Below are 26,825 nucleotides of genomic sequence, written 5' to 3'. Positions count from 1 at the left end.
TGCTGGGGCCCTGCAGGTCAGTGCCCAGCACCAGGAGAAGCCTTGCCAGGTACGTTGGGTGCTTTTGGCTTTACCCCCCGATGGGGAGGACGGAGCTTTGAGGAAGTAAAAGTGCAGGAGGAGGTTTTGATGTTGACTCTGGCTCCATTTTAGCTCTGATTCCCCCCAAGCCCTCTCTGGGCAGGGCTGCAGGAGGCGGCTCTGCCTCGGGAGCTGCTCTTGGGTGAAAAGAGGAGATTCTGGTTTGCTCTTTACGGTGCTGGAGCCCCAGGTCTGAGAGAGCAGCCTCATGCCCAGGTGATGGAAACACCTCCGGGGAGGGTTTCTCAGCAGGGTGGAACCAGGATCATGTCTGGATGTGTCCCTGCGCGTCGGTGTCCTCGGGGCTCGGGTCCGGCCGCCTTCTCCCCTTGCAGGCAGCGAGGCCGGGGTAGGATTCCCCTTCCCACCTTGCAGGGGTTGGGGGCACCAAGAGGGGAGCTCCTCTGGGCACTCAGGGCAGGAGCTGGTGGCATCACCCGGTGTAGAAACGCGGTGAAGGGCATGCCAGGGAGCCGAGGTCAGGGATGTCATCACCTCCTGCCTCTTACCCAACCGGATTTGTCACCAAGGGGGCAAGCCCGGCTCCTCATCCCTCTGCTCCTGGCGCTTGTGCCGTGTCGCTCCGGCTGCCCGGTCCCATTGGAGCGCGATGAAGCTGCTGCTTCCCATCGCCTTCCTGGCCACGCTTGTGGTGGCCCTGGGGCACCCTGACCCTGCGCTGGACTGGCACTGGCAGCTCTGGAAGAAGACCCATGGCAAGGAGTATCACCACGAGGTAGGGACGCATTGGTGGGTGGCTCAAGGCGCTGTTGGGTGGGTGCTGCTCACCGTAACCCAGCATCACCCCATTGGGATGCTGGGGATGGTTTGATGCACGCGCCCTTTAGAGGGATGGAGCGGGTGCAGTGGCTGCGGGGGCCGTCGCTGCCCATTGTGGGGCTGGGTTTGATTCCAGAAGGAGGAATGGGATCGACGGGAGATCTGGGAGAGGAACCTGCGCCTGGTGACGCTGCACAACCTGGAGCACTCCCTGGGGCTGCACTCCTACACGCTGGGCATGAACCACCTGGGTGACATGGTAGGTATGGGCCACGCTGCTGGGATGGGGCTTGTCTTGGTCTCTCATCCCATAGGAGGGGGATTTAACATGGGTTTGGGGTGGGAACGCACCCAGCACCTCCTCAACCCATCTTCTTGTGGGTTCCAGCAGCCACGGACAAACTGCTCTGACATTCCTGTGCTCAGCCTCCCAGTGTGAGGCAATGCGCTGTGAGGAAATAGCTCCTCAGTGCAGCCTTTGGGGTGCTCAGACCCAGTCCTGGTCATTCCATATACGTGTAACTCATCCCTCTTCAACGTCCTGAGCTGGTGGTGGTGGTTAATGACACATCCCAGCTCAGAGAGGGGCTGGGGTTGAGCTCTGTGCGTTCTTCTTACCCTTTCCAATGAATGGGTTGAATCCCAATGTGGAAAGCAGCCGGCCAAGGGCTGCCCAAGCTCAGCCACCCGGTGTGTAGGGAGACACCACCATGAGTCTCTGTTTTCTGCCCCCCCCAGACCAGCAAGGAGGTGGCAGCTTTATTAACGGGGCTCAGCGTCGCTCCCCGATCCCGGCGCATCCCCGCATCCCACCCGCATCCCCATGGCCGCCTCCCGGACACGGTGGATTGGCGGCAGCAGGGATGTGTCACGGATGTGAAGAACCAGGTTTGATCCGCCCCCCTCCCCTCCATGCCCCTTCATGTCCTGGTCCCTGAGCGGGGTCTGAGCATCTCTGGGGCCCCCTTAGGGCGCCTGCGGCTCGTGCTGGGCCTTCAGCGCCGTGGGAGCGCTCGAGGCGCAGGTGAAGCTGAAGACGGGGACCTTGGTGTCGCTGAGCACCCAGAACCTGGTGGACTGCTCCGTGCCGCAGGGGAACCGGGGCTGCAGCGGCGGGTTCATGACCAGGGCCTTCCAGTACATCATTGACAACGGTGGCATCGAGGCCGAGGAGTCCTACCCCTACAAGGCTGAGGTAGGCACCAGAGCCTCCGGTCCCAACCTCCCCTGGGGTCCTGCAGGAGCAGCGAGGAGCTCACCCCTGTGTAGGCACCTTCCTCCTCACCCATCTACCTCCTCCTATCGTGCTTGCTACCAACCTCACCTCATGTTCTCAGCCCTTTCCAACGCAGGGAAGGGACCTTTGGGCTCTGTTTTGGCCCCCAGGTGAATGACTGGACCTGGAGCCAGAATTTCCACAAGTTTCTGTCTGTCCTACGTAAAGGATTGGGCAACACGGTCCAGGGAAGGGGAAATGGGGCAGGAGGCCTGGGGCCTGCTCTCAGCTCTCTGCATTAATCCATCCTCTGTAGGGTGAGGATGTTCTTTAATAGCTGCCTATAACAGATAAGAGGTCCTGAGACAAGAGGGGGAGCAAACAAAGATCCCAGTGCTGAAGGTCTTGCTGGCCAGAGACAAGAGGTGGCCTGGAATGACCTGGTCTCAGACCCATGGCTCGGTACAAGGAAGAAAAGCAGAATAAAAGGCTTCAAACAGCTTCAGAGACCCCAAAAATGCTGCTCCCTCCGTCCAGAGGAGGATGGGGAGCCCTGGGCTTCATTTACATCATGAGGAATGTAGGTGAGATGGAAGGATGAGGAAGCGAGGACGGTGTCTCCAGGGAGGTAGGAGTCATCAGAGCTTTCTAGACCACAGGCAGAGCATTGTGTTGCAATGGTTTGGCTGCTCTTGCTGTAGGGAGTTGAGGTGGAGAAGATGGTCCCTTCAGGTCCTTCCAGCTACCTTTTCCATAGTCCTGGATATAGTACGTAGGTAGTAGGTAGTACTACATCCATACTGTATGTAGGAGTATGTAGGTAATAGGTAGTACTACATCCATACTGTATGTAGGAGTACGTAGGTAGTAGGTAGTACTACATCCACACCGTATGTAGTAGTACGTAGGTAGTAGGTAGTACTACATCCATACTGTATGTAGGAGTACGTAGGTAGTAGGTAGTACTACATCCATACTGTATGTAGGAGTACATAGGTAGTAGGTAGGACTACATCCATACTGTATGTAGGAGTACGTAGGTAGGACTACATCCATACTGTATGTAGGAGTGCATAGGTAGTAGGTAGTACTACATCCATACTGTATGTAGGAGTACGTAGGTAGTAGGTAGTACTACATCCATACTGTATGTAGGAGTACATAGGTAGTAGGTAGGACTACATCCATACTGTATGTAGGAGTACGTAGGTAGGACTACATCCATACTGTATGTAGGAGTGCATAGGTAGTAGGTAGTACTACATCCATACTGTATGTAGGAGTACGTAGGTAGTAGGTAGTACTACATCCATACTGTATGTAGGAGTACATAGGTAGTAGGTAGGACTACATCCATACTGTATGTAGGAGTACGTAGGTAGGACTACATCCATACTGTATGTAGGAGTGCATAGGTAGTAGGTAGTACTACATCCATACTGTATGTAGGAGTACGTAGGTAGTAGGTAGGACTACATCCATACTGTATGTAGGAGTACGTAGGTAGTAGGTAGGACTACATCCATACTGTATGTAGGAGTACGTAGGTAGTAGGTAGGACTACATCCATACTGTATGTAGTAGTATGTAGGTAGTAGGTAGTACTACATCCATACTGTATGTAGTAGTATGTAGGTAGTAGGTAGGACTACATCCATACTGTATGTAGGAGTACGTAGGTAGTAGGTAGGACTACATCCATACTGTATGTAGGAGTACGTAGGTAGTAGGTAGGACTACATCCATACTGGATGTAGTAGTACATAGGTAGTAGGTAGTACTACATCCATACTGTATGTAGGAGTATGTAGGTAGTAGGTAGGACTACATCCATACTGTATGTAGGAGTACGTAGGTAGGACTACATCCATACTGTATGTAGGAGTGCATAGGTAGTAGGTAGTACTACATCCATAGAGTATGTAGGAGTATGTAGGTAGTAGGTAGTACTACATCCATACTGTATGTAGTAATATGTAGGTAGTATGTAGTACTACACACATACTGTATGTAGTAATATGTAGGTAGTATGTTGTACTACACACATACTGTATGTAGTATGGAGCACTGGTGGTCAAAGAAAAGTGAGGAACGGGGTAGAAGGTAGAAGGGGGCTGATGGAAACCACACACCTGAGAGTCCTGAGATGTTCCTGGTGGATTCCTGGTGCTCCTCAACTCCCTTTTGTTCCTGCCAGAATGGGACATGCCAATACAACGCTTCGGCACGAGCTGCCACTTGCTCCAAGTACATTGAGCTGCCCTATGCTGATGAAGAAGCTCTCAAAGATGCTGTGGCCAAGGTTGGACCAATCTCTGTTGCCATTGATGCCACCCAGCCCACCTTCTTCTTGTACAAGTCAGGTCCGTCCTGTTAGCCTGGAGATCTTCTTCACAGCCTTTTCTGCACATAAAGCTCCTGAAATTGGGTAGGATTGGGCAAGTTCCTGGGTCTGAGGCAGAAGTTCTTCCCCTGAGGGTGGTGGGACACTATAATGGGTTGAATGGAGAAGCTGGGGCTGCCCCATCCCTGGCACTGCTCAAGGCTAGGTTGGAAGGGGCTTGGAGCATCCTGTTCTAGTGGAAGGTGTCCCTGCCTCTAGCAGGGGTTGGGACTGGATGAGCTTTAAGCTCCCTTCAACCCAAACCATTCCATGCTTCCATGAAGCTGGAGCTGAACTCCCGGTTGGACGCATCAATACGACAAAGCCCGAGGCAGCAGCACTGGAGGGAAGGTTGACTTTGCCTCCAGGATGAGGTCCTGTGGTCTGACGATGTGTTTCCAACCTCCTTTTGCTCCAGGGGTGTACGATGACCCCCAGTGCTCACAGGAGGTGAACCACGCGGTGCTCGTCATCGGCTATGGCACCCTGGATGACAAGGACTACTGGCTCGTGAAAAACAGGTAAGGACACAACCACCCATTGCTCCTTATCTCCAACCTCACTGCCTGTAGGCAATGTCTTCTCCTCATTGACCTCCCATTGCTCAACCCAACACCCTCACAACGTCCCGGTGGCCAACATCTATACAGATGGGAGGGATGGGAGGGATGCAGCAGGGGGTGTTACAGAGCTGGAAGTTGCTCTTGGTCCTGGAATCATGTTGGGGAGCACCTCTATGTCATCCCAGGACCTTTAAATGCATTTCAAATCCACTTCACACCCACCTGAAGCTCCCCTTACGCTGATGAGTGTTGATGTAATGCAACACAGACCCATTGGGGTAGAAGGGACCTGGAGCTCATCCAACCCAGTGTAGAATGAGGAGCCATAGGAAGCAGTTGGTGAAAACCCTTCCCTGTTGGGATGAGGGTGAAGCTGCTTCACTTCCAGGGAAGGGCATTAACGTTTCCTTGTGTCCCTTTGGTTCCTGTCCCATCCAGCTGGGGCGTGCGCTTCGGAGACGAGGGCTACATCCGCATGGCAAGGAACCGCTCGAACCACTGTGGGATCGCCAGTTATGCCTCCTACCCCCTCATCTAGGCACGGCATTCCTGAGGGATCCACCTCAGGATCTACCCCAGGATATCCCCCAACCCAGAACTACTGACCTTAAGGACCACTTTGTGCCCCTGTGGGCAGAGAGGATGTGATTTATAGGCACTTGGTGGCTTCTTTTGGGGGCAAAGTGGGGTTGTTTGAGGGTTTCAGAGTAGAACTGTGGGAGCCACAGCTCGAGCAGAGGTCGCCCACAGTGGAGACTGTGCTCTCCTCTCTCCAGTTCAGCACTGGGTACGATGACACTGGAATTATTCCCTCTTTGGGCAATGCTGATGCAATTGCAGACGTTCTTTGAGAAATAAAAGATCACTTTTGCTGTTCGATAGCTGATATCTGGTCTCTGGAGGCAGGAATGGGTGGAATTCTGGCTGGAATTCCCACCTGGCTCCCCCACATAAGGACCCCTCTCTCTCCACAAGTGATGCTTCACTCCTAACATCAGACTTCCCCATCCTCCTGCATTACCCACCAAGTATACCCGGGTCCTTGAGTGAAAGCAACCCCACGAGTGGGTTTGCCTTCACCTGAAGCAGGAATACCCCAGAGCTGTCTTCCCCAGCGCATCCTTCATGTGCACCACAGGAGCTTCATCCCACTCTGCAGTGAGTGAACGTTATCCCTGTTGGCAGATCCCCTGGTTGGTAGAGTGAGACTAAGACACAAACGAGGCCAAATGCTGCTCATCGAAGAGGTTCATTGGTCGCTTACCTGAACCCGGCCGTTACCGTGCTAAGGAAGCAGCGATGGGGAAGGGAGAAACAGCCAAGGGCTCCCTCTCTCGGGGAGCGGTGCCCGGAGCCCCCCGGCGCTCTCATCCGGGGAGCGCTGCGCTCGTTCCGGCCCCGCAGCCCCGATTCCAGCCCCGCAGCATGGACCGGGGCCGGTCCCCGCTCTCGGGCCCGGCTCTGCTGGAGCCCCAAACCCCTGGGGAAGGGGCCGGGACCGGCTCGGCCGAGGGCGCCGGGCTCCAACCCTCCGGGATGCGCGCACCGGGACCCACCCAGGGCCCATCCCCGGCCCTCGCGGCAGCCGCAGCCCCACGGGCCCGGTTCTGAGCAGTGACCCCCGCACGGAGCAGCAAAGCCGGGGGCAGCTCCAGCCCCGGCACCGACGGAAGCCCCGAGGCTCCCGGCTGCGCTTTGCGAGGCTCTGGAGCCGCAGAACGGACCCGGTTGTGCGGGCACAGCCTGGAAACGCGTTCCCTGCTCCCAGGAACGAGCGGGCCCGGCTCCATCCCCTGGGGGGGGGCTCAGCGCGCTCCTGCCTCCCTCTCCCATCGCATCCCCGCATCCCCGCAGGCACCGCTCACACAAACACGGGACCCGCTCCGCGGCCCCTCTGAGCGGTGCCGGGGGTCCCGCAGCAGGGTCCTGGAGCCCCTTGTCCCGAACCGGCGGCTCCTTAGGGGCAGTGAGCACGGGACAAGCACAGCAGCGAGGAGCATCCGTGGCACTGGCCCAGCCCCGGGGGGCTCATTGCACCCCATCAGACCTCGCAGACCCATGGCTCAGGGCAGCCCACAAACCAGCTCGCTGAGTGCAAACATTCAGCCCTGCTCTTAAACCTAAAGTGCCAGGATAAAATCCCGATGCTGGGCATCATGGACACATGGTGACCTCCAGACCGGTGTCACCAACATGGCAATCCACCCTTGCTTAGGCCCATCAAAGTCCATCTGTGTACTGCCTATATAGAACGCATCCTCATGTGCCCCTGGAAACAGTTCCCCAAGTGCAAACATCCAGCTCCTAAACCTGTGCACCAGGTCAGGCACTGGTGCTGGGCATCACCTACACATGGTGACCGCTGGACCAGTGTCACCAACACGGCAATCCACCCTTGCTTAGCCACATCAAAGTCCATCTGCGTACTGCCTATATAGAACACATTCTCATGCACCCCAGGAAACAGTGCCCCAAGTGCAAACACCCAGCCCCTGCTCCTAAACCTGTGCACCAGGTCAGGCACTGGTGCTGGGCATCACCTACACATGGTGACCACTGGACCAGTGTCACCAACACGGCAATCCACCCTTGCTTAGCCGCATCAAAGTCCATCTGCATACTGCCTATATAGAACACATTCTCATGCACCCCAGGAAACAGTGCCCCAAGTGCAAACACCCAGCCCCTGCTCCTAAACCTGTGCACCAGGTCAGGCACTGGTGCTGGGCATCACCTACACATGGTGACCACTGGAAAAGTGCCACCAACACGGGAATCAACCCTTGCTTAGCCACCTAGAGCTCCATCTGTGTGCTGAGCTCAGGATAGCACCCTCAGGCAGCCCACAAACCAAAGGGATTAGTGCAGACATCCAGGCCCTGCTCCCACACCCAAAGTGCCAGGACTAAAAGCTGGTGCTGGGCATCACCTACACATGGAGAGCTTCGGAATGGTGCCACCAACATGGAGATCCAGCCTTGCTTTGCCATCTAAACTTCCTCTGAGTACTACCCCGCTGTTGAGCGCACCAGATGTGCTAGAGCACGAACATCCAGCCCCTGATACAACACCCGAGGCGCCAGGAGAGAAAACCTGGTGCTGAGCATCACCTACTCATAGAAAGCTCTGTAATGGTGCCACCAATGTGGCAATACACCCTTGCTTTGCCACATATAACCCCATCTGCGTACTGCCTCTCTCCTGCCTGCTCTTGGGCCTCCTGGACCACTGCTCACAGAGTGCACAAGCCCAGCCCTTGCTTGCATGCCTGATGTGCCAGGATTAAAGGCTGGTGCTGGGCATCACCTACACATTGGGAGCTCCGGAACGGTGCCACCACCATGGCAATCACCCCCACAAAACCCCACACCCCCCCCCCCCCCCACCAGGATTAAAAGCTGGTGCTGGGCATCACCTACACATGGAGAGCTCTGGAACGGTGCCACCACCATGGCAATGCATCCTTGCTTTGCCATCTAAACCAGCATCTGCGTACTCACCCTCTGTTGAGCGCTCTTGAGGGTCCTGGAGCATGGCTCCCAGAGCAAACATCCAGTTCCTGCTCCAACACATGAGGTGCCAGGACCCAAAGGTGGTGCTGAGCATCACCTACACATGGGGAACGGTGCCACCACCATGGCAACCTGCCATTGCTTTGCCTCCAGCTCCATCTGCTGCTGCCCCTCTGTGAGATCTCAAGGGTGTTCCAGACAATCCCTCCTCCAACACCCAAGATGCCAGGGTAGAAACCAGTGCTGAGCATCAGCTGCCCATGGCAAGCTCCAGAGCAGTGCCACCGCCATGGCAATTCACCCCTGCTTTGCCTGGGTGCTTCTCAGCTCTCCTCACTCACAAGTCACTGGTTTCACAACGGAGCCCCTCAGCCAGCACCGCATCCACCGAAGCTGAGGGGAAAGGTGCTGTGTTTTATAGAGCCATGGGATGGTTCGGGTTGAAGGGACCTTAAAGCTCATTTAAAACCATGGCAGGGACCCCTTCCACTGGAGCAGGATGCTCCAAGCCCCTGTGTCCAACCTGGCCTTGAGCACTGCCAGGGATGGGGCAGCCACAGCTTCTCTGGGCACCCTGTGCCAGCGCCTCAGCACCCTCACAGGGAAGAGCTTCTGCCTAAGAGCTCAGCTCAGTCTCCCCTCGGGCAGGTTCAAGCCATTCCCCTTGCCCTGGCCCTGCATCCCTTGTCCCAAGCCCCTCTCCAGGTTTCCTGCAGCACTGGGATGAATCCCATGTGCACAATGAAAACCTCCCCTGAGCAGGGATCACGAGCACCAGTTTGGGGCATCCCCGTGACCCCAGTTCAACCAGTGCAGGCGGGAAGGGGATGCGAAGGAGGATTTGTGGATGCTACAGCGCATGCTGCAACCCAAGCACGCTGCTGCTGGCCTCAACCAGGGCAGGTGCTCCAAGCAAAGGACTTAATGTTCTGCACCAGCCCAGGGGTGCAGGGAGCAGCGGAGCCCCCATGGCCGTTGGCATCTTCCCATTCCCCATCCCACCACCAGCACGGAGCACCGGGACTGACGTTACCGGGAACAAAGGGCAACGGTGGCACCCGCTGGGCCCTGACCCAGTTTCACTTCATCTTTATCAGCCCCCATGCATGGGGAAGGGGATCCAGGGTCACCCCAGATGTCAGTGTGAGTGTGACAGCAGCCACACGAGGATGCTGCTCCAGCATGGAGCCGATCCCGCATCCCACTCCAGTGCAGCGATGGGAAGGCAACTTCCCTGGCAGGGAGCGGAGTGCTGCCTCAGCGCTTGCAGGGAGCTGCAGATGAGCTCCCCTATGCAAAAGCAGGTCATTAGCATGCATTAGAGCTCGGTGGTGGAGCTGTGCTGGGGGAGGCAGCAGCCCCCAGGCTCCCAGTGTCTCCTTCAGATGCTTCTGCTCATCCGGAGCATGGGGAACCGGTGTTTCGGGATATAAAGGGACTGAGATGAGGCTCCTGCTTCAGCCCCGGGGATGTGACCGCATCCCCAGTGCCCGCACTGGAGGGTTTGCATCCCCTCCATCACACCTGAGCAGGGTCACTGCTTCCATCAAAGTGCCCCATTGCGGTTCCATCCCTTGAAGTTGCCTTTAGGAAGAGCTTTGAAGCTGGAGCCCCTTCTTCCTCCACCTCCTGCTCCCAGGACCACTCATGTAGGAGCGTGGGATAGCTTAGGATGGACCATGGGGCCTGAGCCCCATGAGAGCCTGAGCCATGCCCAGTGCAGGGACTGATGCTCAGGACCACCCCTCCCCTGCCCAGCTCACTGCAGCTCTGCAGCGTTCCTTTCCCCATCAGCTTCCCATCACTTCTGAGTCACAAACAAGGCGATTCCCACTTCCTCCCTGTGCCCAAGGTGCATCTGGGGTTATAAATAGCTATTAAAGCTAATTAAACAAGCACCACCATTGCCTCGTGCAGCTCAGCTTGTATCGACACCTAAAAATACACTCCTGAGGTGCATCAGACCTGCCAAGGCCCCAAACCCCACCGGATCTCATGCTGGAGCTGAACACACGCACACCACCTCTATCCCCTTCCCCACAGCCCCATCAGCCCAATTTCACTTCCATCTCCTCCAAAGACAGGATCCCATCACTGAGTCTTCCCATCACGAAAGCCTCCGTGGCACAGATGGGGTTTGAATCCTTGTTGGATTGGTTCCATCCCAAGGAGATCCTGGCTTTGCTGGGTGGGATCCTGGTGGGTGCTGGGGGGCTCTGGGAGAAGCCCATTGGGGAAGGCAGGGTCCTGCTGGGGCTCTAGGAGAGGTGGTGGCCGGTAGGAGCGGGGGGCATGATCTGTGATGGGGGGCGTCTGGGGCACCCCGTAACCTGCAAGGACATGGTTGGGTTTGGTCCCCCCCATCCCCAAAGAGCTGATGCTCCTCTTCCCATGTCTGGTACCCATTACCTCTGCATAGGCAGTGGAAATCAAAGCTGGGTCCAGCCTCTTCCTCCTGAGAGATGGAGACTGTGGAGCAGAGCAGAGCATCCATCAGGCAGAGCAGGATGGACCCAGCGCCCTGGTGATGGGCTCGGGACAACCTCACCTTCCTGGTGGGCTGGAGACTGGAGTAAATGGTTCTGCTTTCGGGCTCCGGGGGGAGGCTGGGGCCCTGCAGGGAGGAGCGGTCCAAATGCACAAAGAACAGCAAAGTTTGGGCAAAAAGGGGTGGACTCTGAGGCTGAGCTGAAGGAGTCGAGCCCATGGGGAGCTGGAGCCCCCCCAGCACAGGCCTGGCCCTACCTGTGCTTTGCAGATGACAGCATAAATGGTGTTTTCCCCCGATGCGGCCTCATTCCTCGTTGTGCTCTGAGGGGGAAAGCAACCCCAGGCTGGTTAAAGGGAGGCCCAAGCAGAGGCCCCGTCCCCAAAGGGACCCCCCCAGCACTCACAGGGTCTTGGACTGTTTGGGCTTTTCCCACCTCCTCGTAGACAGTGAGTGCCTGCTCGATGTGTCCTGGGGAGGTGGAAGGGTCAGAGTAAGACACTGGGGGTTACAGACCCCGTTCTAGGGGGTGCAGCCCTCAATGGGCAGGAGAAGGATGCTACAGCTCGGAATGAAGTGTATATCCAGACCCAAACCGTCCTCCAGACCCCATGGGATGAGGCCTCCAGGTCCGGGCTGCTGGGATGCTTCCCCCATGCATCAGCCCAGGGCACCCTCCGTTGGCAGGGATGGGTGAAGGCTTCGTGCTCTGGCAGCACCCAGTGGATATCCCTTAGCCTCAGGAGGAGGAAGAGCCCCGGGGCCAGCACGGAGAGCATGAGGAGCATCCAGGACAGCATCCAGGAGCTGCCCAGCCTCAGCCCCACATCTGCCCGTGCCACAAGCACAGGGACAAACCTCTTGGGGGATCCTTTCGGCGTCTCCTCCACCAGTAGCAGGTGATGCCAAGGGCGATGGCGATGGCCAGGACCAGCACAGCCACTGCCACTGCCCAGCCTAGAACGATGCTGGCGAGCCCTGGGGGAGAAGGAGAGGAGAAGGGGAAGGCTCTGATGAGCCTCAGCCGTCTCTAAACAGTTTCCATCACCGCAGAGGACAGACCCGGCCAGGAAACCTCAGCGTGGGTCCATCACCCACACCCGGTGCCGTGCTTCCTCCCCCAGGAGGGGAAGCGGCTCCTGGCACCAGTGGGATGTGATCTTGGGACCCAGAGCGGCTCCGAGCGCATCCCTTGGGACCCAGAGCGGCTCCGAGCGCATCCCTGGGGACCCAGAGCGGCTCCGAGCGCCCCTACCCAACCCTTGGGACCCAGAGCGGCTCCAGCGCATCCCTTGGGCCAGAGCGGCTCCGAGCGCATCCCTTGGGACCCAGAGCGGCTCCGAGCGCATCCCTTGGGACCCAGAGCGGCTCCGAGCGCATCCCTTGGGACCCAGAGCGGCTCCGAGCGCATCCCTTGGGACCCAGAGCGGCTCCGAGAGCATCCCTTGGGACCCAGAGCGGCTCCGAGAGCATCCCTTGGGACACAGAGCGGCTCCAAGCGCACCCCTTGGGACCCAGAGCGGCTCCAAGCGCATCCCTGGGGACCCAGAGCGGCTCCGAGCGCATCCCTTGGGACCCAGAGCCGCTCCGACCCACACCCACCCAACCCCAGCATCCCTTGGGACCAGAGCGGCTCCAGCGCATCCCTTGGGACCCAGAGCGGCTCCGAGCGCACCCACCCAGCTCCGAGCCATCCCTTGGGACCCAGAGCGGCTCCAGGCATCCCTTGGGACCCAGACCACCCACCACTCCAAGCCATCCCTTGGGACCCAGAGCGGCTCCAAGCGCATCCCTTGGGACCCAGAGCGGCTCCGAGCGCATCCCTTGGGACCCAGAGCGGCTCCGAGCGCATCCCTGGGACCCAGAGCGCCCAGCGCACCCTGGGACCCAGAGCGGCTCCGAGCGCATCCCTTGGGACCCAGAGCGGCTCCGAGCGCATCCCTTGGGACCCAGAGCGCTCCAGCCATCCCTTGGGACCCAGGCGGCTCCAAGCGCATCCCTTGGGACCCAGAGCGGCTCCGAGCGCATCCCTTGGGACCCAGAGCGGCTCCAAGCGCATCCCTTGGGACCCAGAGCGGCTCCGAGCGCATCCCTTGGGACCCAGAGCGGCTCCGAGCGCATCCCTTGGGACCCAGAGCGGCTCCAAGCACATCCCTTGGGACCCAGAGCGGCTCCAAGCGCATCCCTTGGGACCCAGAGCGGCTCCGAGCGCATCCCTTGGGACCCAGAGCGGCTCCAAGCGCATCCCTTGGGACCCAGAGCGGCTCCAAGCGCATCCCTTGGGACCCAGAGCGGCTCCGAGCGCATCCCTTGGGACCCAGAGCGGCTCCGAGCGCATCCCTTGGGACCCAGAGCGGCTCCAGCGCATCCCTTGGGACCCAGAGCGGCTCCAAGCGCACCCTTGGGACCCAGAGCGGCTCCGAGCTCATCCCTTGGGACCCAGAGCGGCTCCTAGCGCATCCCTTGGGACCCAGAGCGGCTCCAGCGCATCCCTTGGGACCCAGAGCGGCTCCGAGCGCATCCCTTGGGACCCAGAGCGGCTCCAAGCGCATCCCTTGGGACCCAGAGCGGCTCCGAGCGCATCCCTTGGGACCCAGAGCGGCTCCAAGCGCACCCCTTGGGACCCAGAGCGGCTCCGAGCGCATCCCTTGGGACCCAGAGCGGCTCCGAGCGCATCCCTTGGGACCCAGAGCGGCTCCAAGCGCATCCCTTGGGACCCAGAGCGGCTCCGAGCGCATCCCTTGGGACCCAGAGCGGCTCCCAGTGCATCCCTCGGGACCCAGAGCGGCTCCGAGCGCATCCCTTAGGACCCAGAGCGGCTCCGAGCGGCTCCAATGGGCTCCAAGCGCATCCCTTAACCCGTGACTGAACGGAGCTGAGGATGAGTTACCGGCGGCCGCGGCGCTGCAGGCTGCCGCGATGCTGGCGTTGGCCGAGCTCCAGCTCACCGCGTTGCTCACGTTGCAGCCGCACACGATGGGGCCGGCATCCCCGCGGAGCCGCCGGTGCAGGCGGGGCCCAGGCTCGGGCGCCCCCGCCGCATCCCCGCTGCAGGACCAGCTGTAGGAGACGGGGCCGGCACCGGGCGCCGAGCAGAGCAGAGAGAGGTTGCACCAGCCCCGCTCCTCGGGCAGGACGAGGCTCTCCACACGGGGCGGCTGGAGGGGCTCTGCGGGGATGGACGCGGTCAGAGCGCAGCGGGGACGCGGGGCGCAGCGGCTGCGGGCCGGGCACTCACCCCACACGGACACGCGGAAGCACCGCGGGATGAGCTCGCCTCCTGCGTCCTCGAACTCGGCCTCGTAGAGCCCCGCATCCGCGGTGCGAACGGGGCTGATCCGCAGGGAAAGGGGCTCCTCCTGGAACACGGCTCTGCCGGAGAACGGGCTCTTGCGGATGGAGGCGGGTTTGTTCCTCTCGGCCACCAGGATCACCTGGTAGGAGCCTGCGTCCATCCCCGTTCTCCATCTGACTCTGGCCCATTCCCGCACGGGTTTCTCCGGCAGCAGCTCCAGCATTCCGTTGGCAGACACCGCTTGCTCCTCGCACTCCAGGGGTCCTGCAGCAGACAGGATTGAGCCCATCCCCATCCCCACCTCGGGCTTCCCCTTCCTCTGCCCATCCCAGGCTGGCTCTGCCTGTCCGCACCCTGCTCCTGCAGTACCCTTTGCCCTGCCCCGACCAGGGCCGGTTGCAGACCCTCTGACCACAGCATCTGCTCCTTCCTTTGTGCCCCAGCTCCTTCCTCGCAGACCCAGCCTGGCAAGCAGCAGGAACGTTGCCTGCTGGACCCTCTCATGAGTGCGCTCAGCCTCGGATGTCAACAGCTCTGGCATGAGGCAAGAGACAGAAAGCCCATAAATGAAATGAACACCCCAGAGCCTTGTGGCTTCCTCCCTGTGGTCAGGGCAGCGCTGGGGCTGCAGCACATTCATGGAACCAAGCGTCAGCCCCCAGGGGCTTGGCTTCAGCCCAAGCAGCCCTGGGCAGGGTTTTGCCTCCATGCTCAGGGTGAACACTGAGAGCATGGCCCGGAGACCCCCAGCAGCTCCAGCGCTGCAAAGGCACAGGCAGGAGGATGTCTGCCTCCACCAGCGCCAGGGTGCAGATGGGACATCCCTGTGCCCACCGGATCCCAGTATGTTAGAGATTGGAAGGGACCCCAAAACCTCATCCAGTCCAATCCCCCTGCAGAGCAGGAACACCCAGATAAGGTTACACAGGAACGTGTCCAGGCGGGTTTTGAATGTCTCCAGAGAAGGAGACCCCACAACCTCCCTGGGCAGCCTGGTCCAGTGTTCTGGCACCTCACTGAGAAGAAGTTTCTTCTCAAGGTTAAGTGGAACCTCTTGTGTTCCAGTTTGTACCCATTGCCCCTTGTCCTATCATTGTTTGCCACTGAGAAGAGCCTGGCTCCATCCTCGGGACACTCCCCCTTTATATATTTATATACACTAATAAGGTCACCCCTCAGTCTCCTCTTCTCCAAACTATAGAGACCCAACTCCCTCAGTCTTTCCTCATAAGGGAGATGCTCCACTCCCCTAACCATCTTAGTTGCCCTAAGTATCCAGGGATACAAGAGGCTGGAGCAGTCAAACATAGAAGCATCCTCCCTGGGAGAAGGAAGAAGCAGGCTCAGGAGCAGCCACTATTGATCAGTTCCCACCAGGACCTGCAGTTGGTGACAAAGGGACCCCCCCTCCCACCACCACCACACCAGGTACTAAAGAGCCCCCAGGACACCAGGACCATTGCTTCCTACCGCTCTGCAGGCCCCAAGTGCTGCGAGCAAGGTGGGAGGGCACATCCTGCCCTCAGCCCGCGGTGCTGGAGCAGTGAGCGTGCAGAGCAGGGGAAGTGCAGGCCGGGGGTGGGAGTGTGACCCTGCAGGGTCAGTGCTCCGCAGGCCTAACCACGCTGTGAGCTTTAACCCTGCTGTGGGCAGGCTCTGCAGCTCAGCTGAGCCCCGGCTGCTGCAGGCTCTGCAGCACCCGCCTGGTGCAGCTCTGAGCAGTGAGAGCACCGGGACTTGAACCCTGGGATGGTTGGGAGGGACCTGAGGGCTCATCCAGCTCCATGGCAGGGACCCCTTCCATTAGAGCAGGATGCTCCCAGCCCCTGTGTCCAACCTGGCCTTGAGCACTGCCAGGGATGGGGCAGCCACAGCTTCTCTGGGCACCCTGTGCCAGCGCCTCAGCACCCTCACAGGGAAGAGCTTCTGCCTCAGAGCTCAGCTCAGTCTCCCCTCGGGCAGGTTCAAGCCATTCCCCTTGCCCTGTCCCTGCATCCCTTGTCCCAAGCCCCTCTCCAGGTTCCCTGCAGCCCCTTCAGGCACTGGAGCTGCTCTAAAGCTGCATTTCTGGGTACAGGAAAAGCCACGTCTGGGCTCAGGTCATGGTTGCTGCTCCAACAGGGAAGTGACTCCTTTGGATGAGCCCCAGGAGCAGCAGCGCTGGCTGCGGAGGGAACTGGGCAGGATGGGGCACCGGGAACAGCCCAAACCTTCCCACCCAGGCCCTTTCTGTCTCCATAGGGACCCGGGCTCAGCGGCAAAACCTCCCCTGGCACCCATCCCTTGTGCTCCCCATGCCTGCACCCATCCCTTGTGCTCCCCCATGCCTGCACCCATCCCTTGTGCTCCCCATGCCTGCACCCATCCCTTGTGCTCCCCATGCCTGCATCCATCCCTTGTGCTCCCCATGCCTGCACCCATCCCTTGTGCTCCCCATACTGCACCCATCCTGTGCTCCCCATGCCTGCACCCATCCCTTGTGCTCCCCATGCCTGCACCCATCCCTTGTGCTCCCCATACTGCACCCATCCCTTGTGCTCCCCATGCCTGCACCCATCCCTTGTGCTCCCCATGCCTGCACCCATCCCTTGTGCTCCCCATACTGCACCCATCCTGTGCTCCCCATGCCCCACCCCCCCCACTGCACCCATCCCTTGTGCTCCCCATGCCTGCACCCATCCCTTGTGCTCCCCATGCCTGCACCCATCCCTTGTGCTCCCCATGCCTGCACCCATCCCTTGTGCTCCCCATGCCTGCACCCATCCCTTGTGCTCCCCATGCCTGCACCCATCCCTTGTGCTCCCCATGCCTGCACCCATCCCTTGTGCTCCCCATGCCTGCACCCATCCCTTGTGCTCCCCATGCCTGCACCCATCCCTTGTGCTCCCCATGCCTGCACCCATCCCTTGTGCTCCCCATACTGCACCCATCCCTTGTGCTCCCCATGCCTGCACCCATCCCTTGTGCTCCCCATGCCTGCACCCATCCCTTGTGCTCCCCATGCCTGCACCCATCCCTTGTGCTCCCCATGCCTGCACCCATCCCTTGTGCTCCCCATGCCTGCACCCATCCCTTGTGCTCCCCATGCCTGCACCCATCCCTTGTGCTCCCCATCCTGCACCCATCCCTTGTGCTCCCCATGCCTGCACCCATCCCTTGTGCTCCCCATGCCTGCACCCATCCCTTGTGCTCCCCATGCCTGCACCCATCCTGTGCTCCCCATGCCTGCACCCATCCCTTGTGCTCCCCATGCCTGCACCCACCCTTGTGCTCCCCATGCCTGCACCCATCCCTTGTGCTCCCCATGCCTGCACCCACCATCCCTTGTGCTCCCCATGCCTGCACCCATCCCTTGTGCTCCCCATGCCTGCACCCATCCCTTGTGCTCCCCATGCCTGCACCCATCCCTTGTGCTCCCCATCCTGCACATCCCTTGTGCTCCCCATCCTGCACCCATCCCTTGTGCTCCCCATGCCTCACCCATCCCTGTGCTCCATGCCTGCACCCATCCTTGTGCTCCCCATGCCTGCACCCATCCCTTGTGCTCCCCATGCCTGCACCCATCCCTTGTGCTCCCCATGCCTGCACCCATCCCTTGTGCTCCCCATGCCTGCACCCATCCCTTGTGCTCCCCATGCCTGCACCCATCCCTTGTGCTCCCCATGCCTGCACCCATCCCCCACCACCCACCCCCCCACCCACCCACCCTTGTGCTCCATGCCTGCACCCATCCCTTGTGCTCCCCATGCCTGCACCCATCCCTTGTGCTCCCCATGCCTGCACCCATCCCTTGTGCTCCCCATGCCTGCACCCATCCCTTGTGCTCCCCATGCCTGCACCCATCCCTTGTGCTCCCCATATGCACCCATCCCTTGTGCTCCCCATGCCTGCACCCATCCCTGTGCTCCCCATGCCTGCACCCATCCCTTGTGCTCCCCATGCCTGCACCCATCCCTTGTGCTCCCCATGCCTGCACCCATCCCTTGTGCTCCCCATGCCTGCACCCATCCCTTGTGCTCCCCATGCCTGCACCCATCCCTTGTGCTCCCCATACTGCACCCATCCCTTGTGCTCCCTATACCTGCACCCATCCTGTGCTCAGCCCCACCAGCTCCCCCTGCACCCAAGCCATCCCCCCCCTCCCACCCATCCCAGCACCGCGGCCCCTCCTCACCTCGGTCCCCGGCCGTGACCATCGGGGCCAGGACCAGCAGCGCCAGCGCGCACCAGGGACCCCGGCCCCGGTGCCCCCCGTGCTGGGGCATCTTCGGAGCAGCCGATGCGGCCCCCCCCCGGAGCCGGCTCCGTCCTGAGCCAACTTCCTCTCCCCGCGGTTCCTCCACCTCCGGCTGCTGCCCTTGCGCTGCTCCCCCCAGCCCAGCCCTCGGTGAGGGGGTGTCAGGGTCCCGGCTCCCCTCGGTCACAGGGCTCGAAGCTGCCAACCCCAAAGGAAGGGGTGGGTTGGGGGGGGGGGGGGTGTTTGCTCTCTCTTTGCCGCTCGCTTCGGGAGAAGCAGTTTGTGACGTTGGGACGGGTCCTGCACCCTGACCGCAGGCCACAGCTGCAGGGCTCAGCGCAGGGAGGAGCAGAGCCCAGTGCAAGGAGCCCTGCAATGGGATCCGGGATGTGGGGGGCAATGGATGCAGAGCCAGGGCCCCAGTTCCCACCTTTCCCTGTGATAACCATGGAGCATCGCCCCCTTCTCCTCCTCGTCCATCTCTTCCTCCCCTGTGCATCCCAAGGTAAGCGTGGCCCTGCCATAGGACATGCAGTGAGTTGTGTCCAGGCTCTGCACCCGTGTGAGGCTGGGAAGTGCTGTGGGAGCCTGCTCCTGGGGCTGGCTGGGCTTTATTTCCCCTGCTGCTTGCAAGTGAATGGCTCATCATGGGGTCAGAGCAGTCACTTGGGCTGTTGGGTGAGAAATCAAACCCTACACATAGGAGCTGGAAGGGAAAAGGCGTTTTGGAATGGCCAAAAAGCTCATTCTGGCTTCAATTGGGGCAGGAAGAAGGAATTCTGGTTAAAACATGGGCTTTTTCTCTTCCAAGTATTGCACACCTAGGAAAAGCAATGCTCTGCTCATGAGGGTTTGGTTTGTAGGAGGAGGCCCAGGGCAGGCCTTTGGAAATGGGGTTCCCTCTCTATGAGCCTTAAATGATAAACATATATAGGGAGAAAATACCCCTATGGGGCCCAGTGCCTCTTCCTCAGCAGAAGGTAAGTGCAGGCACAGGATGCAATGGAGGAACTGAGAGTGGTTTCCCAACCTCTGCTTGGCCTCCCCCTTGGCAGGGCTGAAGGCACAGGATGTGAGGCTGTGAGCCCCAGATCCACGGGGATGGGCAAAGCGGGGCTGTGCCCCCTCCGCAGACACAGAGCAGCTCCCAGTCCCTTGCTCACCGGTCTCTGCTTTAGGATGTACTGGGGGGTTCATTTCATTTAGGGGCTTTCTGTCTCTTGCCTCATGCCAGAGCTGTTGACATCCGAGGCTGAGCGCACTCATGAGAGGGTCCAGCAGGCAACGCTCCTGCTGCTTGCCAGGCTGGGTCTGCGAGGAGGGAGCTGGGGCACAAAGGAAGGAGCAGATGCTGTGGTCAGAGGGTCTGCAACCGGCCCTGGTCGGGGCAGGGCAAAGGGTACTGCAGGAGCAGGGTGCGGACGGGCAGAGCCAGCATGGGATGGGCAGAGGAAGGGGAAGCCCGAGGTGGGGATGGGGTTGGGCTCAATCCTGTCTGCTGCAGGACCCCTGGAGTGCGAGGAGCAAGCGGTGTCTGCCAACGGAATGCTGGAGCTGCTGCCGGAGAAACCCGTGCGGGAATGGGGCAGAGTCAGATGGAGAACGGGGGGGATGCAGGCTCCTACCAGGCTCCGTGGGGATGCCGACCCCATCGTGTGCTGAGCGCTCTGCTCCAGTGGAAGGTGCCCCTTCCTGTGGCTTTGGATGAGCTTTAAGGTCCCTTCAACCCAAACCATTCCATGAATCCAGGATCATTAACGTGGATCTCTCTCTGCAGGAGCTCCCAGGGAAGGGGCTGCTCTTCCTGCTGGTGCTGGGCAACCGTGGCCATCACACACATCCTCATCCGGCCGCAGGGATCCCTTCCCTGCCGTGTCCCTGCCTCTTCGTGTGCTGGGGAGGGTCCCCCGAAAGTAGGAGCCTGCGAAGCAGCCGCCAGCCCCTGCTCCACTTTGTGCATCAGCTCCAGCCTCAAACACCCCAAGAAACGAGCTGCTGTAAGCCATGGAGAGCCTGAGCGTGGATTAAGGGAAATCACACTCTTTCTTCCCTTGATGCGCTGTATTTTGCGTTCTTGGACAAGTTCTGGGCTGTTTTCCAGGGAGGACACAGCAAACCAGCCAAGGGTTGATGATGCTCCCCTCCAACCACCCCAGGCTGGGCTTCTCCCTTGGGTTTGGGCAAGCAGGGACAGGCTCCAGCACCCTCCATCCCTTCGGGCTGGGATGGAGCCACCCTGAAGGGATCGGGATGTGGGGACTGAGGAGCATCCTTAATGCACCTTGGAATGTCACCCTCTCCCTGCAGAGGTTTATTCCCTCTCTCAAGTACCCCAACTCTTCCTTTGGGGCACCAGACGGAAGGAACATTGTGTTATCTGTGCACAGCAGCAGTCTGCTCGTCCCTTATCCAGCCCCATCCAACAGATGCCACCTCCTTAAATCAACGCACGATGTCCATGAGCTCATCCCAAGAGCGGTTTTCCTATGAGCCAGGCTTTTCCTGGGCCATCAGGGATGGACAAGGGCTCGGTGTCCCCTGTCCCCCACTGTCCCCTGCCCAGCAGCATCACCACAGTGCTGCTGGAAGAGAGCAAGAGACGCGATGGGATGCTGGTGGCCTCTAATCCCATCGTCCCGCCGTCTGCTTCTGCCCTCCGATCCGCCCTGCTAATCTCCTTATGGTAAGCTCATTGCCTCTGAGGCGGTCCTGAGCCATTCCCAGGTTGGATGTGGGCAGGAAAACTGTGGTTGGGAGCTGGGTGCTGCATGGGAGGAGATGGGGATCCCACTTGCAGAACAGCCTCCCCCAGCAGGGGCCGTTGGCTGGTTCTATGGGAAAACTGGGACAACGGGTGGGAAAGGGGCAGATTCCCAGTGAAAATCTTGGGAAAAGGCCCTGGCGCTGGGAACAGAGAGGGATGGGATCAACTCTGCGGGTTTCCTGCTAGATTGAAACCTGCTGTGTGCCCAAGGGATGCACAACCTGATGGGTCCTGCTCCATCACCCCTCCGCAACCAAGTGCTTCAGGGCCATCAGTGGGGGAAACTGAGGCACATCCCAAGCCTGGATGGAGCCGGCTGGAGCAGCTCCGTCAGCTTTTCCCTCTGGATCCCACAGCCCCTTCCTCCCCCTCGCAGGCAGACGAGCAAAAACCCAATTAAGGCTACAAAGGGAAAAGCAGCATCTTGCGAGGGTGGAACCTCGGCTCCGGAGACGGGGCTGAGCCGATGAATCAGAGCTTTTGTCCGGGCTCCATCCCCATGCAGGGAGCAATTCCCCTCCCGGAGACCTTCCCTGGGCTGGGAGAGGGATGTGCCCAGGGAGCTCGATCCATAGGAGAGGCTGGGAAACAAGGAAGGGAGACGGGAATGAAAGGGAAGCGTTAGCACATCGCGCAGGCAGCGTTGAGGAGGACGGGGAGACGCTGCCTCCCGCAAGCACCGCATTGCAGAGGGTGTTCTTATGCAGCGCATCATCCGCGGGTCCTCATCCCCCTGCCAGCAAAACTTGATCCTGGAGCAGCATAGGGCGGCTTGGGGGGGGTCACGGGGCTGTGCTGAGGATGCTTCCCCACCTCTGGAATCCCTCCGGTGCTCGGGAATGCGGCCGGTGCGGCCAAACCACGGTTTGGGATGTGCAGGTGGGAATGGGAATGGGAAGGGGGTGGTCACCCCCGACGGGGTTAACACCATTGGGGACTCCAGTTCCCCCCCCCTGCAAACAGGCGCCTTTGTGAGTGCTTTTCTCTCGCAGCCCATCCCCGTGGCCTCCCGCCTGCACCTAAAGCATGGGAGGAGGAAAAACCTCAACTATGGAGAGCTCCAAATCACCTCAATTGAACCCAAAATGCTCTCCCTGGCCGGAGCGCGGCTCTGCCCGAGAGGTGGCAGCACCCGACCGCGCTCCGTGGTACCCGCGATGGGCTGGGCAATGGGGGGCTCGGCCTGGCCTTTGGCTGGGGTCCCTTAACCATCACCACCACTCCCCCCAGCACCCATCCCGCAGGAGCTGAGCCCTGGAGCTGTGCCTTGGTTCCCAATCACTTGGGGGAAGCAGTAAGTGGATGGGAAGCTTCTCTCTGGGATGGGATAGGGATGGAGGATGGGTCCTGCAGGTTCCCACCAAGAGCATCTCAGGGAGGGACCGAACCTCCCCACAGAAAATTCCCCTATCCTGGGAATTCCGAGTCTCTGTTCCCAACGGGAAAAGTGCTGGGATGCGCAGGGGAAGGACACCGGCACCATCTCTGCCCACCCAGCAAGTGAGATCTGAAACCCCAGCTGCTGGTCCCACCACCTCCATTGGGGTATTCACCAACTGCACAAGACAGAACCAGGGAATCCTGGACTGATTCGGGTTGGAAGGGACCTTAAAGCTCATCTAAAGCCACGGGCAGGGACAGTGGGAGCTGCCCCTTCCTCTTCTTCCTCAGCACGTCCTCAGCTGCCACCACTTCCCCCATGGGGCCCATCCCACCTCCAGGCACCACTTCCCTCACCCACCAGCACCCACCGGTGTCCTTCCTGCTGATAGGCCTTGTGCAATCCCCTCTGCCAGCCCTGCCGGGGGGTTTCCTGCCCCCGTGGGACTCATCTCCATGGGTCGGGGACCGCAGCATCTGCTCAGCCCCACACATGCGGAGGGGACATGGCTGGAGCTGGGACCTCGCTTGTTTGCTGTGTGCTGCTGGTGGCAGCCAAGGGTAAGGATGCTCTTGGGTGTGGGAGGCCGGGGCAGATGGGTTGGAGCATCCCATCCCTAGGGATGCTTTGGGAGGGAGAAGACGGAGACCACCCTCACCATCTCCCCACCCCAACCATCCCCTTGCAGGTCTGTGTCTCTGCTGTGCCATGGAGATGCTGAAGGGGTGGAAGGGGCACTCCTTGTCCTTCCCAGCCCTGCATCTCCTGTCCCATGACATCGTGCGGGTCACCTGGAGGACCAGAGGGACCCACATTGCTGAGGCCAAGCCCCTGGGGAGGATGTTCACCACTGATTTCCTACCGGAGTTCCAGGGCCGGCTGCTCATCCACCCCAACAACCTCTCACTGGAGATCAACCCGCTGCAGCCATCGGACAGTGGGAGCTATGAGGTGGTTGTGGACACCTTGTCTGACCCCACCAACCCAAAGAGCTTTTGGTACTCCTTGCTGGTTCTTGGTGAGTCCGAGGATGGAGGGAGGAGGGTTGAGGGACCAGGCTTGTGTTGGCTCCACCCCAGGCATAGAGTCATGGAATCATGGAATGGTTTGGATTGGAAAAGGTCTTCAGATCATTCAGCTCCAACCCCTGCCACGGGCAGGGACCCCTTCCACTGGAGCAGGATGCTCCAAGCCCCTGTGTCCAACCTGGCCTTGAGCACTGCCAGGGATGGGGCAGCCCCAGCTTCTCCATTCAACCCATTCCAGTGTCCCTTTATGTAAAACTTCCCGACATCCACCCTAAATCCCCCCTGTTCCAGTCTGAACCCATCACCCCTTGTCCGGTCGCTCCAGTCCCTGCTGAAGGCCCCTCTCCAGCATCCTTGCAGCCCCCTTCAGACACTGGAAGCTGCTCTGAGCTCTCCACAGCTTCTCTTCTCCAGGCTGAGCAGCCCCAATGTTCCCAGCCTGGCTCCTATGGGAGCTGCTCCAGCCCCTGCTCATCCTCGTGGCCTCCTCTGCACTTGCTCCAACAGCTCCATGTCCTTATGCTGAGGACACCAGAGCTGCACCCAGTGCTGCAGGGGGGTCTCCCCGAGCAGAGCAGAGCAGAGGGGCAGGATCCCCTCCCTGCCCTGCTGCTCACCTCCTGCTGATGCCGCCCAGCACAGGGGGGTTCTGGGCTCAAGCTCACACTGAAGCCAGGTTATGGGAGGCTTCTCATGGACCAAGACCCCCAGGTCCTCCTCCTCAGGGTGCTCTGCATCACTTCGCTCCCATCCTGTAGCAGGGGATGAGCTGTCACCACAGGAGCTCCCTGCTCATGAGCCCACCCAGCCCTCAGCATTTCCCCTTGGCCATGTGGAGGAGCTCAGCATGGGCATGTGGTCAGTGGGGGAATTCCCCTTCCTCTTTCAATGCCTGCTGCACCCACTGCACCCATTGCACCCACTGACCCATTGCACCCACTGCACCCATTGACCCACTGCACCCATTGAACCCAATGACCCACTGCACCCATTGACCCATTGCACCCAGTGACCCATTGCACCCACTGCACCTGCACCCACAGCCATTGCACCCACTGCACCCATTGCACCCACTGCACCCATTGCACCCACTGCACCCATTGCACCCACTGCACCCACTGCACCCATTGCACCCACTGCACCCACTGCACCCACTGCACCCACTGCACCCATTGCACCCACTGCACCCACTGCACCCATTGCACCCATTGCACCCACTGCACCCACTGCACCCATTGCACCCACTGCACCCATTGCACCCACTGCACCCACTGCACCCATTGCACCCATTGACCCACTGCACCCATTGAACCCAATGACCCACAGCACCCAATGAACCCAATGACCCACTGCACCCATTGCACCCATTGACCCACTGCACCCAATGCACCCATTGCACCCACTGCACCCATTGCACCCACTGCACCCACTGCACCCATTGCACCCACTGCACCCACTGCACCCACTGCACCCACTGCACCCACTGCACCCATTGCACCCACTGCACCCACAGCACCCACTGCACCCACTGCACCCATTGCACCCACTGCACCCACTGCACCCACTGCACCCACTGCACCCATTGCACCCACTGCACCCACTGCACCCACTGCACCCACTGCACCCATTGCACCCACTGCACCCATTGCACCCACTGCACCCACTGCACCCACTGCACCCACTGCACCCACTGCACCCACTGCACCCACTGCACCCATTGCACCCACTGCACCCATTGCACCCACTGCACCCATTGCACCCATTGCACCCACTGCACCCATTGCACCCACTGCACCCACTGCACCCGCTGCACCCACTGCACCCATTGCACCCATTGCACCCACTGCACCCACTGCACCCACTGCACCCACTGCACCCATTGCACCCACTGCACCAACTGCACCCACTGCACCAGCCCTGGTGGTACCCAAGGGCAGCCCCCTGTCCCCTGCCGCAGCCCCATGGCTCACACATGCCCTGTGCCCACAGATGGATCTCCAGTGCCAGTGCCTGGGACTGGTGTCACCAAAGGATCCATTGGGAGCAGCGTGGATCCCCATGGAGCATCGGAGCCTGGGACTGGTGTCACCAAAGGATCCATTGGGAGCAGTGTGGATCCCCATGGAGCATCGGAGCCTGGGACTGGTGTCACCAAAGGATCCATTGGTAGCAGTGTGGATCCCCATGGAGCATCGGAGCCCGGCGCTGGTGTCACCAAAGGATCCATTGGGAGCAGTGTGGATCCCCATGGAGCATCGGAGCCCGGCGCTGGTGTCACCAAAGGATCCACTGGGAGCAGTGTGGATCCCCATGGAGCATCGGAGCCTGGCGCTGGGGACACTGGGACACAGGACACGGGTGGGAGGCAGCCCCCGGGGTCCTGTGGGGCTCAGGACCGCTACTGCCTGGTCAAGGGGTACCTCATGGCCGGGGTCTTTGTGCCGCTGGTGCTGCTGGTGGCCGCTGTCCACATCATGACCAGGGACAAAGGCACCAAGGCAGCGAATGGGGCCTTAGCAAGGGTTGAGCCCCCCCACATCACCTCTTGGCAGGGACCATCCCCATGGCAGCACCAAGCCTGGATTCCAGACTCCGGGAACAGCATCCCCTCTGCCTCAGTTTCCCCCTTCAGGGCAAGATGAGGTTACTGTGCTCAGAGCCCCTCGAGGATGTGACGTGAACCCAGGTTCCTCATCTCTTGCACAAGGAGCTGCTCTAAATACGTCAACGCTTCTTCCTCCCAAAGCCACCAGCCTTTGGGCACCAAAACCCATCCCAGCACCAAGCAAGGGGATGCAGGGACACCACCATTACCGCAGACAGCACCAGTTTCCTATTTCCAGCCCCAAACGTGGGGGAGATCATCACTCAGACCCCCTCCTGTAGTTGATGGGAGGTGAATGATTCACTGGTGACCCTGACTAAACGCTGCGTGCCATCCATTATTGAGCAGCAGATCTGTCAAGAAGTTCTCATAAATAAGTGATCTGGTGCTGTCTTAATGCTGGCAGTAAATCCCTCATTCAATCTCCCGTCTAAATGCTCTCCCGGGGAAATCGTTGCTGCTGTTGGGTTAGGAATGAGGCCTGGGAACACA

At 59.9% G+C, this 26,825-nt stretch overlaps 2 protein-coding genes across 2 annotated transcripts; one reads left to right on the top strand and one right to left on the bottom strand.

Annotated features, from left to right (window-relative positions):
* On the top strand, positions 1 to 5,656 carry CTSS (cathepsin S). The gene is made up of 7 exons (XM_061357469.1): positions 1 to 817; positions 998 to 1,120; positions 1,600 to 1,749; positions 1,832 to 2,056; positions 4,275 to 4,440; positions 4,879 to 4,981; positions 5,462 to 5,656. The coding sequence occupies exons 1-7, from the start codon at positions 692 to 694 to the stop codon at positions 5,559 to 5,561; spliced, it is 993 nt and encodes a 330-aa protein (XP_061213453.1). The 5' UTR covers positions 1 to 691; the 3' UTR covers positions 5,562 to 5,656.
* A 4,913-nt stretch (positions 5,657 to 10,569) lies between these two features.
* LOC133214535 (natural killer cell receptor 2B4-like) lies at positions 10,570 to 18,584 on the bottom strand. The gene is made up of 9 exons (XM_061357494.1): positions 18,493 to 18,584; positions 14,262 to 14,582; positions 13,914 to 14,192; positions 11,882 to 12,001; positions 11,430 to 11,494; positions 11,281 to 11,346; positions 11,084 to 11,149; positions 10,945 to 11,004; positions 10,570 to 10,865 (listed from the first exon to the last, which is right to left on the bottom strand). Exons 1-9 carry the CDS (start codon positions 18,581 to 18,583, stop codon positions 10,794 to 10,796), a joined length of 1,140 nt encoding a protein of 379 aa, XP_061213478.1. The 5' UTR covers position 18,584; the 3' UTR covers positions 10,570 to 10,793.
* Positions 18,585 to 26,825: the final 8,241 nt, after the last annotated feature.

This window comes from Neopsephotus bourkii, unplaced genomic scaffold (assembly GCF_033783945.1).
Source record: "Neopsephotus bourkii isolate Nb327-2 ecotype Australia unplaced genomic scaffold, CSIRO-AGI_Nbou_v1 NB_904, whole genome shotgun sequence".
In the NCBI taxonomy this organism is placed as follows: Eukaryota; Metazoa; Chordata; class Aves; order Psittaciformes; family Psittacidae; genus Neopsephotus; species Neopsephotus bourkii.
The sequence above is the reverse complement of the archived record's forward strand: the minus strand, read 5'-3'. Positions and strand labels throughout refer to the sequence as shown.